We start from the raw sequence: 19,448 nt of genomic DNA, 5'->3' as shown, positions 1-19,448 counted from the left end.
TATTTTAAAATCGATGGCGAGAGCTTTCTCTAAACATAATGGATAGGCACTTCCCTGCAACTACTGTGCGGTTTCCAATCCCAGCTGTTATATTTTTTTTTATCTACGCTTTAATTTGCAATCTCTGCTTTGGGCACTTTTATGACCATTTGCAGTATTCGTATCGACACGTTCGTGTTACCCGCGAAACATACCTGACTTGCACGGTCTCAGCGATGCCCGTTTACTGGCACTTAGGATTTCGTAGTCGTTAAGATCCTTCTTCGGTGGTCCTTCGGGGCAACCATCAGAACCGGGCACTGATGAAATCTCCTCGGGGCTGGTGACTAATTTGAGACGACTTTTCGAAGCATTTCGCTTCAGACTTAGGCTTTTAAATGCACTAGACAGCTTCGACCGACGCATCGGTATGCCGCACATTTCAACGCCGATAGAATCTCGATGATTCGTTGCACTGGCTAAATCCAGAACATTTGAATCGTGTGTATCAGGGCGCATTCGCATGCGTACGGGTTCTGGCATGTCTTCAAAGCTGCTGCCATACTGTTCGTACTGGGATACCAGATTTAGCCCATTGGATGTAGATTTCGATGGGCCAGGTTTTGGTGACGAGGTTTCCAATCCAGAGGAACATGAACGATTGGACAGGTTCTTTGATGATTTTGACTTGCTCTTAAACAATTTGTTCCACATATTTGCAACAATTTACTATAATGTGGAGAAACTTGCAATACACTTCGCACAGTTGCACAATAACAAGATGATTCACAGTCGCCTAAATATTATAACGCGCACTGCTTATGTAAATGATGGCTTTAAACAAAACAAACAAAAAATCAGTAAAACCTTCAACGAACACATTTCTGTTATAGAATATCACCCTTCACTTATCGCGTATCACATCCGCGTAAAGGTCAAAATTTCACTTTCTTGAAGTTTCCTTTCCTTTGAACAGGCCAATCTTCGAAAATCACACAAGTCATGTTGTCTATTAACTTAATTTTATACTTTCATCACTTTACGCCGATCTTGGGAAGGAATCAGTATCATTCTGTGTTGCACTTCACTTATCTTTTCGTCTACAACAAAGCTCTTACGGGACAACGCAAATTTCGTGTTAAGAACTCGACAAACAATCCCTTGCAGTCCAGGCACCTGTCACCAGAGTAAGTTGATAATTAAGTGTTGTTTCTATTACCATCATTGGTTCCCTATTGTGCTGCCGTTTTTCTACCGTATTTTCACAATTTCTTCGCCCTACCTTCACTTAAGTTCAACGAAACCGATAGTTTCCCTTTACTTTCTGATCATTTTACCCTTCATTTTTTGTTGGTGGGTTTTTTGGTTTCGGAAGCGGATAGAAATTCCCTCCCTCCATTGTAACCCAGTGGCCAGTGCCGTCACCCATCGGACCTACAAAGGCGGGCCCAACCTAAATGGCATAGCGCATTTTCGATCAATTTCCTTATGGGTTTTTGCGGTGGTGCCTAATAGATATTTTCGTTTCCTTTCGTGTTTCCATTAGCCGTATAAAAGATGTTAGAAAGCATATAGATTATTGTGTTTACTGAAGCATGAAACGAAACAGCTTAAGATAAAAGATTTGCTTTATTGGTTGGATGAAGCTATAGAACAAAATCAATTTGTTTGTGTTGCAAACTAATCTTATTTTAGTAGTGCTTTTTTTTGGCTTTTTTTGAATTTTTAAGTACTTCAAACTAAAGAATTACAAAACGATGTACTCTTTTCATTGCGGCGCTAATCGTGGTTAATCAACACCTTGCGCTTGTTACGCGATGGTCTTCCATGTTAAGCCTTGAACGCGCAGTAAAATAACCCGTAGTGGATTGCTGAGGTATTTCTTTGCTCGCGACCTGTCACGACCGGTCAGTTAGGAGCCCATTTTCGGTTTGACGAATGAGAAACAATATCCTCTGCCGGTTGAAAAACGCACAGCAATCAAATGTGCATGAGAATGAACTTAAGCTAACGATCATTCATCACCGGAATGTCATGAACCTTTGCTGTGGTTAGCATTGAGCATCTCCACAAACGTACGCTTCCTCATATATTCACAATCAATCACTAAAACACTCTCACACGGGGATCATTATGTGCGGGGAACATTGTTGCACAAGTTAAGCTAGCTCTTTGATGAGCGACCGGCTGCAGGGAAATTTAATCTCCCGGATGCTGCTCCTATGTAAATGCCACGTTACACCGTACCGTTCTCACCGTGTTGGAAGCTGAACACACTTTTACCCAAAGTTAAATAACTGGACGCGGAGAAATTTGATTCCTTCCGCAACCACCGTTAAACCACAGCGACCAGGGCTTACACCATTCATCAAGCCTTCAATTAACATGCCTCGCATTTGCAAACACATTGGCACTTTCCATCAATTGCACCTAGTCACTCGTTACACATATCGCTGAATGTAAACGACATTCAAACCACTTGGGAAATTTGCAGCATTATCTTAATGCACCTATTTTCCACCACGGATCGAGCTGGTTCCTGCTCTAGACAAACTATACAGTGGGAATTCTCCATTGTTAGCCTACCAGAAATTAAGTAACTATATCTTAGTAACACTTCATCCTAACATAAGACTGTCAGCATGGGGAAATCGGTCTATTGATCGTTCATCACCATTTTAACTCAAAACACTACGAACATACAAACTATGTGCCCGAAACCGGCTCATCAAAGCCATACATGTTATGGGCCACAGCTGTTGCTTCCGTCACTGTGGTCGTTGTCAAAATCGGTGGTGATCTTGCTGCCGTAGAAGTCGCGATGCTACTAAATTCGTCAGTTTGTGATCCAAATCATCCCACTCGCTCTCTTGGCTTGCTCGTGTTGCGCATCGTGGACTTGCTGCTCGAGAAAAGGGCTCTTTCTCTCCTTCTCTCTCTCTCTATCTCTCTCTCTCTTTCTTCGTCTGATTTTTTCTCCCTCTCTTTCCCCCTCATTCTCTCCTACTCTATCTAGCGGCGTTTCATAAAAGGGTACCATCTCCAAACGCGAAACAAATGGAGAGATTATTTTCAGTTGCTACGCAGGAATCTCACGAGCAGTCTGCAAAATACTAGCTCTCTGGGTGCGTTCGGTTTTCAAGATTATCACAAGACAAGAGACGCACCTCCAACAAGCAGATGAGCAGATTTTCGTTGACGAACTTGTGGTAAATAAGGGAACAGTACGAAAATTATTTAAAATTTTCATACATGTCTGTCTGATAATAATTAAAAACTTAATAATTGCTTTAGTAACAGTAGATTATTTTCTGAAATTGTTGCATTATTTCTGTTTTCACTCTCCATACGATCCACATCATGCTACCCACACGAATGATGGCTCTTCGCAAGATGGATCCCACACTTTGCAAACATGTCTAATGATCATTACAGGCAAACGACGTCCACATACGTTTAAGTACGATCCAGCGCAAGGCATGGTATTGGGAACCGTTCACGAGACGATCATCTGCACAGAATATGGCTCTATGGTTGAGTGATGTAAATAAAACGCTCGTATTACACATCTACAGAGCAGCCCCTGGTTGTTGGAGTTGGAGTGTTGTTCTCTCAACTGAAACCGTCCCGTTCGTAGGCACGATTCCATATCAAGAAACATCATCACGATGATGCGTCAGAATCGCTAAAGACGAGAATGGATTGGTTCAACTTTTTTAAAGCAAAACGATTAATATAGCTGCACTGTACGAGGGTGCGTTTAGATGCATAAATATAGCAGATTAACTTTTGTTACACAATATAAGACATGTGTCAACTGAGCATAGTTCGATGTTGTACAAACAATTCAATAACGTTAAACAAATCAGATTGCACCTCGTTTCGAGAAAGCTACGAATCAACGACCCGACTATCCCGGACATAATCTTGAAGCTCCGTTCCTCTCAAGTAGCAAAACCTGTGACTGAAAATGTCTTTGCACCATTCTCGTACAGCTCGTATTCTTGAGGCAATCTTGGCTCAGTGTTCCCGTTGGAGATGTCGTTTTATTTTCGTAACGCGTATGCTCACATTTCTTTCACCCTCCGGGCGCTACGCGCTACTTCAGCATTTTGAGGATGCAGTTCAGTGAGCTGCGCTCCCGTTTGTTTATGTTGTGTTTTGATTTTTGTGTCTCCCTTTAATTTTGCCGTTCAACCGCGTTGGAATGGTTCGATTTCTTTACGTTTCTGAAATCATGTGGATAAAAAGGGCAGTACAAGAAATTCTAGAACGCGCCTTTCTCACACAATGAAATACTTCCCGTAAGGCTCCCACACAGAGGCATGCACGATGTTGCATTAGCAAAGCACAATAGGATGTAGATTGCACTCGATCCCGGCTTACGTACAGTTTTGCCGGATTAGAATATTAAGAAGGGATTCATAACAACAAATTCAGAAATAGAAACGCGCTGTCAATGCAGTAATATTCTTGCGGAGGAGGCGTATTTTCTTAAGCTGATTGTGGGCAAATTACAAAGACGGTGCTCATTGGAAGACGTTACCTTATGCACCATGGGTTATTTTCTTTAAATCAATCCAACTTATGATAAAAAGTACGTTCTAAACACTTCAGAGTTTGCTGATGAAAATTGTTCTTCTGTCATATGAAGAATGTGTTGGGTTCAAAAAAATACTTGGGCCCGATGGACTTGCACTATCGCACACGAACGGCTTGCCCGCAGTGGCAGTGAACGGTGTTCGGAAAGTGGAATTAATATCTCAACGATTGCAAATCTTTGCGGACTCGATCTTATGGCATGCCGCAAACATGAAATACAATTGGTGGCGGCATAAGTGAAGTAAGTCCGGAGGTAAAGCTCCATTGCACAATTTGTGGCTCATGTTATGCATCACTCGTGACAGATAGATGGTCCAATGAATCGATTCTATGCTTTGATTGTTCGTTGAGGGCCAACAAACCGGTTGCAAAATAAGATTTTTTTTTATTTAAAATCAATTGCAATCGTAACTACCAATTATGTATTTTTGTGTCCTCTTGTTTTACCAACTCTAGTCACTATGCTACATTTTTTTTTATTCGGAAGGAACGGCTTTGCCGTATTGCTTATTTATGTTACAATTTGTCTTTATACACTATATGATCATATTTCTTAACAATTTATCTTTATACAATGTATGATCATCATTTTTTGTGCCGTGTAAATGTTTCGTTCTACTAGGAGTAATAGCAGTAAACAAGAATGTCAATATAGAAAATGAAAAAAAAATCATGAAATGACATGAATTCATAACAATTTATAAAATTATTAACGTTACAGACAACACTTGTGATAAAATCTTTCAACAACCAGCACTTGTAAATGAAATTGCTTTCTTAAACAATGATAGAAAATAATCGTTTTACTTACGTAGCGTGTAGGGGCGTATCTTACTACCGAATACAAATCATCATGCTTCTCAAAACATATGTTTTTCCGTTCGTACCAAATTAATTTGCATTGAAGCCGGCATACAACATGCTGCGCGGATGTTTGATGCAGTGCAGGTTATTCTTTACTGTTTGTTTTCTCATCTTGTCACATTTGCCGCTCGTTGGATGCTAACGGTGCTGTAATACCCCGGACGCTCCATTCCCGCTGCGCCTAACAAGCCACCACCAAGCATCGTGAATTTCGACGTCTTTCCTTCTCATACATACATACAGTTTGGATACAAAAACTGCAACGGAAGCGAGAACTAACGCAAGGGCAGACGGCACTGCGACCCCATGCACGGTGCATGTAACACAATTATCGGCGTTTAGTAACAATCCTTCCTCACTCACTGGAACAAGATCGCCTAGTGGAAATGAGTTACAAAATATGCTACATTGCCGCCGTTGCTCCGTGCTCCAGATGATAAACAATCCGCTTAATGAGTTGTGCAAGTTCAAGAGTTCACCGGAGAACGTCACTCGCAAGTATTTACAGACCCTAGGCCAAGCAAACAGACTCTCAGCCGGTGGAAAAAGATGCTTCTCACAAAACACAACACCTAACCTTACCACCTTGCCTCACGCGAACGATCACCGGTTACGGCACGGTGAAAAATAGCGAAAGTTTGCTAAAGCCTTGACGCTTTCGTTCGCTGCCCGAAACACATTTTCTCATCGCCTCAGGCAAACTGCAGACGCGTCCGACCGGATCTGATTCGATGTGAACGATTGATAGGGGTGTTGGTAGCAGCGCATAATGATAGCGTAAGGGTGTCGCGGCCGCAGGTTGAAGGCCCCATTTTCTCCTCCATTTTCCTGCGCCCTTTCCAATTTTCCATCCGCGATGCGTGTGTTTTGCGGGGGTGAGAAAAAAAATCGTTTGCCAATTTGCAACAGTGCCCACAGTGACTATGCAAATACTAACTGGTACTTGCTGAACGCAAGAGAAAGGATGCAATAGAAACAATGTAGGAAGCGACGACTCACACGATCCTCCGCTCACCGGAAGCCCCACGTTACGAAATGGATCTCACGCACCGCACGTACAATCATTGACCATGCAAGAAACTCACGTGCCGCCTACCGTTCATTTTGATGGGTTTGCATTAGCTTTGCAACGATTATTATACAGTATGGATGAAATTGTTCGGATGTTGGGGCTTCACGAACAGCAGTGAGGCAAAGGCATCAAACGTTGTCTATAAATATCAGAACAGAATGAGACCTAGTTCTGCTAAGCAAAAAACAAACCGTTTGGGCACACAATTTTATTCTAATTCAAGTTACAAGTGATCGTAAAGGGATCGTTGATGCTATTTATAAGTCCCGAGTGCGTTTTCTACCCGCAAATGCATGGGTGCAATTCCCGGTGGCCAATCAGGTTGGCCTAGTTGTCGTTTCGACAGATTTTATGTGGTGTTTATGAGTCACGTGATGATTTCTGGGTGTGTGGTTGAGATAAAATGCTAACCGCATATCAAAACTTCGTGAGAATAACTACAGTATTTGTCAAATGGAATCCAACATCAATTTCAATTGACAAATTGTTATTGAAAATACCTTGTTTTTTGTAAGTACAGTATGTTCCCGAGTTACGCGGTTTCTGCGTTCCCGACGAATCCGCGTAACTCGAATATCCGCGTAAGTCGAATTTCACATTTTGTGACTAAAATAATATTATTTAATCGGACATTTTGATTTAACTTAGTAATTTTATACATTTTATCATTTATTTGATATGATTCGTGCAGAAAATTCTAATATTTCTGGCATTTAGCGGTTTCAATTTGTTAGCAAAAATGCAATTTATACCGAACTTGAAGCAAATTGTACTGATTTGACATTTAATGTGTAAAATTTAGAAAACCGCGTATCTCCGAATCCGCGTAAGTCGAGAACCGTGTAACTCGGGAATAGACTGTACTTTACTATACGTCTAATGCTATTCAATATTTTGTTTTTATATTACATTACCTGACCAGCTGCCCTCAAAACGATCTGCAAAAATATAAAAATAAACATAATTATTATATGTTGTACAAAACTGAACATCTTTTTACATAAAGCATCTTATTTCAATGTACCTAAGAAGACGAAACTAAATTTCTACAATAAATAAGCTTTGGTGGAACACTTAAGAATGATTGTCTCATACAAAACCCTAAAATAGGTAAATGGCGACACCGGATTTCTTCAGCGTTGCTTCACACAAGAACACAGATAGACATAAAATTACCTTCAACTATTTCGGTACCGTGAAACTCTTTCGTTCGACATCAACCTTAGCGATCAGCGCATGCCACGGCTGGACTAATTGCGAGCATCAAACAGTTGCCTCCATGACGGCAAGTTACCGCGGTCTAATGCTCACACACATTCATCCCGCCGGCAAACTAGATATCGGACGTTTTCGCTATTTTTAACTATGCCGTTGCAATCAACGCTTGACATCCAGAGCGCATCGCTTTGTAGGCTCCCAGAAAGAACTAATTGGATTTCGGGCCCGGACTCTGCAGGTTCCTGGTGACAGTCGTCGTCAAACTCCATAGAAAATGTCACTTTTTGTTTATGGTTCGCTCGTTGCGCAAGCAGACACTTTCTACGTCCCATTGACGGTGCACTTTTCTTCCCGGGTGTAACCTTCGGCAATGTAAAGTGAAGGTGCACCCATCTCGCCAACCTCACTTCAAACGCGATTTTATCGAACGGAACAAGAGTGCAACCCCGAAATAGAATCGACTCCGGCAATGGGACCGCAACCATACGCGCGCAGCGAAAACGTAATCTTAGGACTCATTAACCGACTGTTTCGAATCACCGGGCGGATCGCGGCTCGGGCCAGAGTTTTAAAGTTCCAAACCGGCGTTGACAATCCGGTACCGGTGATTGAGTGGGCGGAAATGATGCACGTTTCAGCAGCATCCCTTGAGGCGGCTGCGACCTAGCATGCAAACCAGTATAACACTCATTAATCGCCTACATACATTATCACATGAATGGTGTATCGAAGGCCAACAGGGCAAGACAAATTTATGGAATAATCTTACACTAGTTGGTTGGAACATAGACACTGCACGCAGTTAAATAAACATACATGGTTCAGATTTTTATCGTCGGAGAAGACTGTTAGTGACCAACATTGAAAGCATCCTTTTGATAATTTTGTAAATGAAACCTGCCCATGACACGCACCCGTTTTTGCGTGTACCTTATTTAGTATACGGGCAGCGTACACTACTATCCGGAAGGGAATCGAATCACGTACAGCCTTGTAGGAGCCTTCGTGTCCATGCAATAGGTCAAAGAGTCGGCTCGACTGTAAAAAAAATTGACATATTTAAAACGATTACAAATTATACCTATATCTTCGTTTCAAATAATCAAATCCCATTTGCTTATATTTATTATTTTAAACATAAATTGTAAACCTTATTATGCTCACACACGCTTTTTCTTCTATTTGACGTAACGTCCTACGCGGACATGCCGCCCTATACAGGCTTTCTAGGCTTGAACCCATGACGGGCATGTTATTGAGTCGTTCGAGTTGACGACTGTACCACGGGACCGCTCAAACACGCAAACACAATAAATAAATGAATACTCTGGGTAGCAAGAGATGTGACTAAACTAAAATTTAGCTACATAACCAGTTAGTAGTTAAAAATAGAAAAAAAAAACTTTCACTTCTGCGAGAAGTGCACTATGAGAGCATCGTGGAAGGAAAAGTCAATCTTGCTTTTTTCTAAACTCCATCAATCACCGCTAAAGGCCGGAAATCGGCGATGCTCCCATAAACAAAACCAGATGACGAAATGTATCTTGAAGTTTATTGTTGTCTTTTTGTTTATGCTAACGTGTAGGTTGATGTATTTCTTTTGTTACATTGATGCTCATTCAGAATGACCCGCTTAAGGCTTGAGATCAAAAGGAATACGCGTTTCAATGTATTTTTAAAACGAAGACTTCATGTTTGAATTTATTTACTCGCATTTTAGACCTCTTCATTTAAATGGATTTATAATCATAATTTTTTAAAATATAGTAACACTTAAAAGAATGGTATATTTGATCTACCAAAATGTAACCCTTGTCTACCATTCATTTATTCGTCTCAGATTCAGTTCGATGTTTCGGTAGACCGACCTTGACATTACTCGTCGTAAAACTTACAGCTCGCGCGCGTTAACGCAAGCATAATCCAAAGCTCCAAAGAGGCCCACCCAGCGTTGCAAGCTGTCACGAGGCATTTACTGCGTCTCTGAACAGTTACAGCACGATCAAAAGCACGCCGACACCGCACCTTTTAGTGCGCGAGTGTCTAAATGCCCTGAGGGCTCTGCGACGACGTCGCACGCAGTTGGTTCGAACGACCGACAGCTTGACGGGCCAAACGAACTCGTCTAATCACACGATTAATGTAAAGTAAGCATGTCACCAATTGTATTTGGTCTTTAATCAACCGACTCACAATAGGGTAATAATTAAAAGCATTAGTTTCGGTTGGCGTAGGGTATGTATTCGTCAACGCAAACAGTGGTGTTGCTGGCGGGAAGGACAATTAGCGAATGGAACTCGATATATCGACACCTTTCGATCGTTTGAGTACAGTTGAAACGAACTAAACTTAAAGTTGTTTGTATCAACAACTCACCTAGTAAACGTGATTCGATTTGAAAATGAAAAAAGAAAAAAACACATGCGAACCAGCGTTGGCCTAGTTTGCCATTCGCCATATGTTGATTGCCATGTACATAACAGACCTGCGCGATCACATCTGCATAGAGGTATCCAAATAGTTCAGATTGCTTTACACTATAATCTAACAATGTTTTTATACCCGGTGACACGAACTAAACACTGTGCCGGACACGCTCTAAGCTTATAATTTAATTAATCTACTAAACTATTGCTTCCGGTTCTCCGAACTCTTCAATGGTGGTCAATGCCGTCGATGATGGTGCGAGAGGGAGGCTCGGAAATATCGAAAACTGCTCTCACTCCTAAATTCGGTGTCACGCACAAAATGTAGGCTAGTTGAACGAATGACGCTTCCCCATCGACCATTTTAAACCACAGGAAACCGGTACAGCCACTATCCGGTTGGGGTGGTAAACGTTCGCGAGCAATGTGGTCACTTTTGTGTACGTGCCAGTCACCCGCAAGAAGCGGCTATTAATGGCAGAACCAGTCTTGCCATAATCGGGGAATTGCGTAGGATCGATTATTACGCTTTCGGGCTCAATATCGTTGCATCGATCATCGGTGCGTTTCTCTTGCGGTTGCGTGCGCCGTAGTAGGGCGGGAGTTTTATATTTGTGGGATGCTGACAACACTGCAGTCGGCTGGTTTCGGCAAACAATCGGGCCACATTTTCCATTGTTGGCAAGATATATGCGAAAAGAAAGCCAATTTCGATTAAAATGTCAAAGCAACAACGCCGCGAGAGACAATTATTGGCGACCGTACTTGGGGTTGTGATAAGTTTTACATGTTACAAAGTGGCCAAATGGATTTATTGAACCAGAATTTCAAGAAAGTTTACTCGTCAAATGATCCCAACTAGGACATTGTTTAATAACACCATGATTGAGAATAGTATGATAGTCATATAAGTTTGTGTGGAATAATATTGAGAAAATACGCGATGAAACGAACGCGCAAATGAAGAGACACTATTTTTGTAGAAATCCCTGGTTCCAATATAAAATCCAATAGCTTTCAAACAAAGCAAGGGCTAAAGAGTTACATGAGCTAATTGAATTTGCAAACCATTGATAGTAGTATCCGTGTACGGGGATTGTGGTCGCACGTTTTCCTCCGTATTTACAATTCAAGGTAAATGTCTACGGTCGCTAACTACAACACCAAATTACTACTGACATCATGCATACCCTTTATACAGTAACTTCATGAGGCTTCAGGCTTGTTTACTGTACGTTCGTTAAATACGCCCCATAGTATGACTCTCAACTGTTACGCAATATAGTGGAAAAGTTGAGCAAAGAATCTTAAAAACGATATGTACGATTTTTGTTCTACCTCAGCTACAGCCATATTAATTGCACTACCATTCATCTGGTAACCATTGGTGCTAAATATCGTTAAATTGCCCCATTTCAAAGTGTTATCAAGAAGTTAGTATTGCTTAGCTCCTTACTTCCATTGCTTAGATTGATTCATAATTATTTCTACTAACGAATGTATTCAAACGGCATGGAAGTGCTTCATTGCTTCAAGGCAAAAAGAAACATATTCCCTGATTTTGTGTCAGAGTATTGATCCTCTTTACATGAGATTATTATTATTATTATTATTATTTATTTCATATTGTCAGCCGCCTAGGGTTTCACAATAATATGTCTTACAAACTAAGGAAGAAGGAAGTGTTAAGGATGGGAGGTTGATGATAGAGACAAGGACTCAGAAAGACGAGAGCGAAAACTGGACAAGGGGACGTGGTAGTCGAACAAATCATGAGCTTCATTAAATGCTACACAAGCTCTCAAAAATGGATCCCTCTGACCAAAAACAGAGATGCACATTCTTCCACCGCCATCCAGGCATTGTTTGACTTCGCATTCATTAGCATACTGTTTGAGAGGTGCTGCAAAAGATGTGAAATGAAACGTTTTCGCCTTCCTCTGATTGAAGTCAATGAATGATCGTGATTGTTGACCGCCACATTTTGCGTTCAAACCGGAACCCCTCGCTGAAGATCACGCTAAAACCGCATTCCCGAGAAGCGATACACCACGGACGAGCTCAATTTCGAGGAACATTACTGTTGAAATATTCATTAGACGCACAAACGAGCGGTTGGTTAAAAGATGGTTAAGCCAAACATCAAGCTACTCGCTGCGGCAAGGCGGCTGTGTTCGCAGGTTTTTAGGACAAGGCGTACGCTAAATATTGCAAATAAATATTTCAGATATAATATTCCAGAACTTTTTTTTTTTTTTCGAAAAACAGATTTTCAACAAAAGTTAACAGTTTTTATTATAAAAGATTAGATTTATTTAGCACCTCTAATGCAACACACTGACAACGACCCTTGCCAACACCATACACCTTCAACGATTACGTCGTTGCTGTGAGCAGTTACAGTGCAAACAGATGATGTCACAGTTGTGGTGGTAATTATTGGTAATTAATTCTAGCTAGAGACATCTTTCAATGCCAACAGACGGGTTATGACACGGTCGATTGGTGAGTTTGGGTTAGAAAAACTAATTCACTAAATGATACTTCAGTTCGTTTAACAAAACACCAACGGTTGCGCCGGTTCGTAGTCGAGTTGCGGATGAATTATCTTATCTTACGAAAAGTGCAAACAAACACACCTCTCCTTGGCCACGATGATGCTTATTTGTTCGACCTCTGTCCTATCGTTTGCCTGTTTTGCCAGCTCTTCGAGATGAGTTCAGAAGATTGACGCTCTGTTGTGTAGGTTTCGGACGAAACTAAATTCATTTATATGCATTGTTCAAAGCATGGTCACGAGTTATGTAAAAGAACATTGTAAATAATTTCTATAGCTCGTAATAGAATAGAATGAAATCTAATTCCAAAAAATTTAGTTCAATCAGATTCGAAAATTCTTACCTTTCATGCACAGATGGACACTTAGCTTAGGCACAGATTTAGTTTTTCGTATATAAATTTCAGGCTCGTTTACATACAAATTGTATGAAATAAATTTCGAAAATCTTTAAATTCCTCATAAGGTGTCAGAGTAAGATTCACTTTCTCCTACGTAAGGTAGACACTGAATTGAAAGTTTCTCCACGATTTTACGATAATGTTTGCCGCGTATATCTAGTTCGGGGCTATATGCGATGGTAAATATTTTGTTCCAGCCAGTCAACTTTTTTAGTGTGCATAAATTAGCCCCATATAACACCCAAACAAGCTATTTTTCTTCATACCAGTTTTTTCTTCCTTTTGCCATGGAAGTTCTGAGGCGGCGTGGCATTTACTGCGCCATACAGCTATAACCCTTACTAGTGTTGGAGGGGTTTAGCACGGCAGCGAGTTTGTATGGGCGTACGGGAACGCCATGGGCGCAAGATCTTACAGTTAAAGTCTTTAGCACAGCTGACACCCACTAAATGCGAATTCCAGCCAGCTTTCTGCGTCTTTGTTTGAATGGTGGTGTGTTTATTTTGCACGAGCGTACAGAGTTGTGCCCACGGACCGGCTGCTCTTCCGTTAGTGAAATATCATCCGAACATAGGTGGTAAGAGAACTTACGCGATCCATGATCAACACGGTTAAGCTTAACGAATGGCATTCCAACCTAGATTTGAAGTACCACTAACGATATGAGCATAAATTGCGCGCAGTCCCCAGCATGTGTGCTTTAGATGGCTATACACGTTTCCTAACAGAATAGCATCAAAGGTTGGAAGCACATCGTGTAGCAGCCCCGCAAAGAGAGGATAACTACAACCATTTTTGTTTTGTTAGAAACGTGCGTACTTTTTGTACTTCATATGTGCCTACATGACATGACGCTGAAAGCATTTCTCACCAGTTTTATGATCCTTAGAACAAGATGTTGATTGGGTAAAGTCAGTGGCCTTTGTTGAATATAAACAAATGTGACCTAGTACGCGTCAGGCATACGGTAATCAAATCACATCACCTAATCTTGCCTGTCACTTATTTTCTTTTTTTCAATTGAATTTAATGGACTCATAAATACGAGCGTCTCTCACCTTCCCGATTCTATGTCTGTTTCTATGTCAATATTTCTACCAACTCAGAATAACGTGTTTTGTTTGCTTCAATACACTGGTAAGTTTAAACATATTTAAACACTGCCCGACCGAATCGTGAGCAATATTAACAGGCAAGCAAATACGGTCCCCATTTATGGGACATGCGGCTCTTGGCCACAGGTATGTGCATGCTGCTAAGGACCATTTAGTTGAACAGTAACAGCACGATCTCCACAACACATAAGTAGACCTCAACCCATGGTGGTGGTCCACGTGCGATGGTGTGGACTTATTTCATCATTGTTCGCTTATCCTTGGACTACCCTAATTTGGTCTCTGAAAAATCCGACCTAGCCAAACGAACGAGCCCTGAGCGTCTCATCTGAATTAACCAAGCTGATTGATTGTTTCGACCAATAATTTAAACACCATCAACAGATAATTTGAAAATGTTATCCTCCAGAAATGACGATCAGAACAAATTCAAATGTAATACATTCCACACAAAGTTTGACACATTCCTCAATCTGTTGTAGTTTTTAAATAAATCTATTCGCACCTTTTTGATTCAAATTGTAAAAGACACCATAGCGCCAAATTCGTTTCTGGAATCAATATTATATTGCGCATATCAGCATTGCAATGCATTTTCTGGCGTTAAGTTTGACTACTTGAAAATGTTTATTTTTTGGATTAAAATCAGTTCATTGTGAAGTAATAAAAATCATTACTTAGTTCTTAATTTGAACCCTCGAACCTTCGTTCTTAATTTGAAAAAAAAAGCTAGAATTTAAGAAATTTTTATCAAAAATAAATTCTCCTTATTAATCGAATATGTCACAATTTACAATCATTCCAACACATGTGAGCAGGTTTACCAAAAAATTGTAGTCATCATCATAATATTATTATCTAGCCTTTATAAAAGATGTTATTTATTGGACATTTGTGACCATTTAATATCTCTTTAATAAGCAATTTACGTACAAAGTCAATAGAAGATTCTAGTTCAGTGCATTTTTCAAAATGCATAAGTTAACATAAAAAGCCCCCATCTTATCGTAAGGGATTATCCCTTACGCCATGGCTCGATTTATTTCACCTTATCAGTTATTACGAAATCGTTGCACATGCAAAGTTACTTTTTTCGCTATCGATTTGATGGCAAAATCGCTATGAATATAGGTATCGGATCGAAATTTTATACTTCTAGCAAACAACTAAATATAAAACCGGTGTCTTTTTGTTTACTTTCCTAACAGACAACATCGTTACCTTCGCCGGTTATCTAACTTATGTGTTGCGATAGGTCGTAGGAAACGAAAATTTTATGATAAGAAACTTACGGTCGTATCGTTCCTTGAAGTCTTCGTCGAAACCGTTCTCGATGGCGTTTTCTAGCGCATCCATGGCGTTGTTGATGGTTCTCTCGAAATCAGTATCGCTATCCATCGTGGCGTCACACTGTCGTGTTTTCACTGTTAGATCAAACAATTTCCGATAGCGGGTGATTGATTTTGAGCTTTTTTACTATTGTTGTCACTGCTTCGTACACTAATCACTTATGCAACATGGTACGTGCTTCCAATCACTTTGCCACACACAGTGAAGTAATTATTTTAATGACATTATTGCACAATTTCAATCATTTCACCATTGATACACAAGGGTACACTTTTCGATTTTTATCTCATTTCATTTCACTTTTTCGGGCGTACAGTCGTGGCTGTATCGCTCATCACGCACACTTCCTATATTTTGGACAAATAAACACCTTTTTCACTATCGCTACTCGCCGGTGGTCTGTAAAATGACTGTAAAATGCGATGTATTGTTTTAACTTTTCTTAAACTTTGTTACTCGATCCTCGTACATCGTGTACAGCCCTAATCGCGAGGCGACCGCGGATAAGCGCGCTTGACGGTGGTCTGTTTGCCGGAGCAAAACACAGCCCTGGGCTTGCCCAGTGAAGCGAACAAACGAGTATTGAATGGAGTTTTCTCACTCGAATGGTTATAGTTGCTTCCCATTCTCGCACAAAGGTGACGGTGTGATTCATTTTTTTTCTTTTCTGCACTTACTCTTGCTCGCTTCCACCTGGCCATTTGTCGCCTTGCCAGAGATCGATCGGATGGAGGCATTCCAGTCCACAAGCGCACATACACACAAACACACACACACACACACACACACACACCAACACGCATACATTGATTGGGCCAAAAACCCGTCATAATGTCCATGAACATAGCCACCATCATCATCATCATCACTAATACCATCAAAAGACACGAGGGACACCACAAAATAATATGCGCGACAGGTATGTACCTGTCGGGCGTATGATATCATCATTCGGTATCAGAATCCCGTCCCTACGTCCGTGTAAAGGTGTCGCGATCTCATACTAGCATACTGCACGATTGTTGCTCAATCCATCTTGCCCGATAGACTTTGGGTCGATTGAACAGCCGCCCACACGGTGTGAAGTAATAGCAAACGTCAAACAAAACACCCAAGATCCATCCAAATCGATGCAGTTTACTAAACACTGTTCTCTCCCTCTGCTTTGCTAGCAGCGGAACAACTAGGGTAAATGTACCAATAGTGGTGCAATTTGTAGTGTAACATATGTGTTTTAATGGATATAAAGTGTCAGGAAGGACAATTTTTGAATATTTTAACACATAGCAATTGTAATATGTTTTATCTTCGCAATCACAACCATTTTTACCATGAAACACATGAAATTTACGAATAATCACATATTTTTGTGACTGCTTCGTTGTACCTATAATGGTGGTATGGTTCCTAAAGTCGTCGTATTGTGTTCCTATAGTGGTGGTAAACAAAGATGCATAAAAAACGTTGTATAATATCAATGAAACTTAGTTTCGAAGCAATTTTCGTATGAATAGCAAGGATTACTGCCATAATATTGGTTTCTTGCGTAATTTGATCGTGAAAAAATGTATAAATTTGATCGATGAAACTATTGACTAAAGTACTGCATCACACCTGTCGTCAACCTACACCCGGAAGAGTGTGCTTGATTTTAAGTCAATTTTTCATTCAGCCAAATAAGCGAATTTTGGCCTTTTTTTGGTAAATTACCTACAGAAAACTCATTTCTGTTGCTTATTTTAGTGAAAACAGTACGACATGTCAAAAATTTCCTCGAAAACATCTAAAACGACCTGTTTTTATTGATTTTATAACTATAACCACTATTGGAACATGCCTGTTTTGTGTACCTATAATGGCACTATGGTAAAAAACACTTAAAAATGCATAAATATGGTCAAAAGGCAAATAATTTTAGTAAAACAATAAGATTACATAACAGTTATGTTGAAAAACTAGTAATTGCGTGGTTATGTGGTCGTTTAGAACGTTAACAGAAAAATGAGTTTCGTTATGAAATCCTAAGGATTTTGGAAAAATGTTAAGACATTTCACAAAATAATGGATATTTCGGTCACTAAGTGACGGAATGGCCCCATTTAACTTTTAAACCCTTTGTAAAAGGCTAAAGAATATTTCACACTAACTTAGATAACTTAATTACTTTAAATTTGCTGTATGTACCGCATTTTAGTGCAATACCACCACTATTGGTACTAGCACCACTATAGGTACATTTACCCTACTGCGTGGGATTTGGTTTCGCTTACAACGTCGTGTTAGTGGTGGGTTGATGGATAAAAACTTAGCTAGTAAAACAAGAATTATTTCTGGTATTTTTGCTAAGAAATATAGGAAATATATATGTAGGATAGTTGTTCAAAACAGATCGTCATCTCACCTAGTTAGACACTATTTCCAATCAAAAGTATAACGAATTTTTGGAAAAAAAAATGAAACACTCAATATGCTACTCAAAACATTTCTGCTTGCCTCAGTTAACCTAGCAATGGAAAATGGGCCATCGCATCGAAGACTGGATTGTTCTTTCCGTTGCATAGTTCGCGGTGCTTTGAGGAAGGACCTCCTACAGCCCTTCAATTTGCGTTTCCAAGGTGTTGAATTTCAGTTCGGTGCAAAGTCAGTTAGGTTTGATCGATAGCATACGTTTTCGTTTTGTTCTTTAAGTACAGAAAGCGTGGTAAAAATGATTACAATCAATACATTCCCCCTCACTACGGTCTGTTTTGAAGCTTAGAAAACTTTTGCTAGAGGACGTAAAAGTTTGGCTCTAACTATTGCGTGCTAAATGTTATTGCAAGTAGAGCAGTTTACAATTCCATCACGCTATGCTGCGAAATCCCTATAAAAGCCTTAGAACACGCTATATTTTCAGAAGCAACAAAAAATAAATTGTTTATAAAATTATTAATGGAAATTATACATAAACAATAATATATGTGTACCATGAAAATGGACAGTGGTTAAGGCAAAGTTAAAGTATTGTCTCCACTTTTTAGAAATTCTTTTCTTAAACTTGTGTCACTTGAACGTAATCGAACTTTAGTAATTACTTTGGGACGACGTCTGTATTTCCGCCAAAGGCGACGCTATAGTCACGGTTCCCATTATATCAATAACATGCCATAAGGTCATAATTATATCCATTTTTTCCATGCATGATTTGTAGTTTCAGTGTCACAGAGAATAGCAAGCACTGAATCACACGTGTGGCTACCAATACTACGTTCGAGTTCGTTAAGTTTTTGCATTTAATTTTTGTTTGTTTTTTTTTTTCTACTCTTGTGCCAGTGAACGCACCCTTCTGGGGTTAGGAATTGTTTCACGACAGGTAGACTCTCTAATTAAATTAACATAGTTCAAAATCTACCGAAGGATAATCGTAGATTAACATTTTTCATTTCCATTCTCAGGTGGCCGACCACATTGTTCGAATATTTTCAAAAATAATCTATTTTTCATCCACAATGCCTCCACAAGAATCATTGAAATGTAAAGTTTCTCAAAAAGTTGGTAAAACACATTTTTCACATACAACGCATTCTGCAACCGCACCGAAAAACTCGAATGGAGAAGCAAATCGCAGGACTATTCAAAATACTTTTGTGTGTATTGAATATTTAACCATGATATCACTATCCTTCTAGGTTATTTTCCTTAACTTTACACACATTATCACCAAAAAGCATATTGTTCACATTTTTCTTCTCCACCTTCCCGATATGACTGTCGGAGCACAACGGACGACCACACGGTTAGACTGTATCGCTCAGATGTTTCCTTTTGACTGACAACCGGACCGAAACGGCGACGATGGTGACGACGTTGCCTGGCGACCACATC

The 19,448-nt window shown here is 40.1% G+C and overlaps 1 protein-coding gene across 15 annotated transcripts in view; it reads right to left on the bottom strand.

Annotated features, from left to right (window-relative positions):
* Window positions 1-19,405, bottom strand: part of LOC120904739 (putative uncharacterized protein DDB_G0289263) — a 33,550-nt gene extending 14,145 nt beyond the window's left edge. For 4 of the 15 annotated variants that reach the window (XM_040314999.1, XM_040315004.1, XM_040315003.1 and 1 more), the window contains exons 1-2: window positions 2,683-2,815; window positions 195-813 (exon numbers count right to left, since the gene is read on the bottom strand). In XM_040314999.1, the coding sequence (XP_040170933.1) occupies window positions 195-693 (499 nt within the window). In that variant the 5' untranslated portion in view covers window positions 694-813; window positions 2,683-2,815. Of the gene's footprint in view, window positions 1-194; window positions 814-2,565; window positions 2,635-2,678; window positions 2,817-7,431; window positions 7,456-15,526; window positions 15,995-19,140; window positions 19,159-19,276 lie in introns of those variants that run through there. The other 11 variants (XM_040315006.1, XM_040315012.1, XM_040315007.1 and 8 more) reach the window with 11 other exon arrangements.
* Between the last annotated feature and the right edge of the window lie 43 nt (window positions 19,406-19,448).

This window comes from Anopheles arabiensis, chromosome 3, assembly GCF_016920715.1.
Source record: "Anopheles arabiensis isolate DONGOLA chromosome 3, AaraD3, whole genome shotgun sequence".
Taxonomy (NCBI): domain Eukaryota; kingdom Metazoa; phylum Arthropoda; class Insecta; order Diptera; family Culicidae; genus Anopheles; species Anopheles arabiensis.
This window is presented reverse-complemented; position numbering and strand designations above follow the sequence as displayed.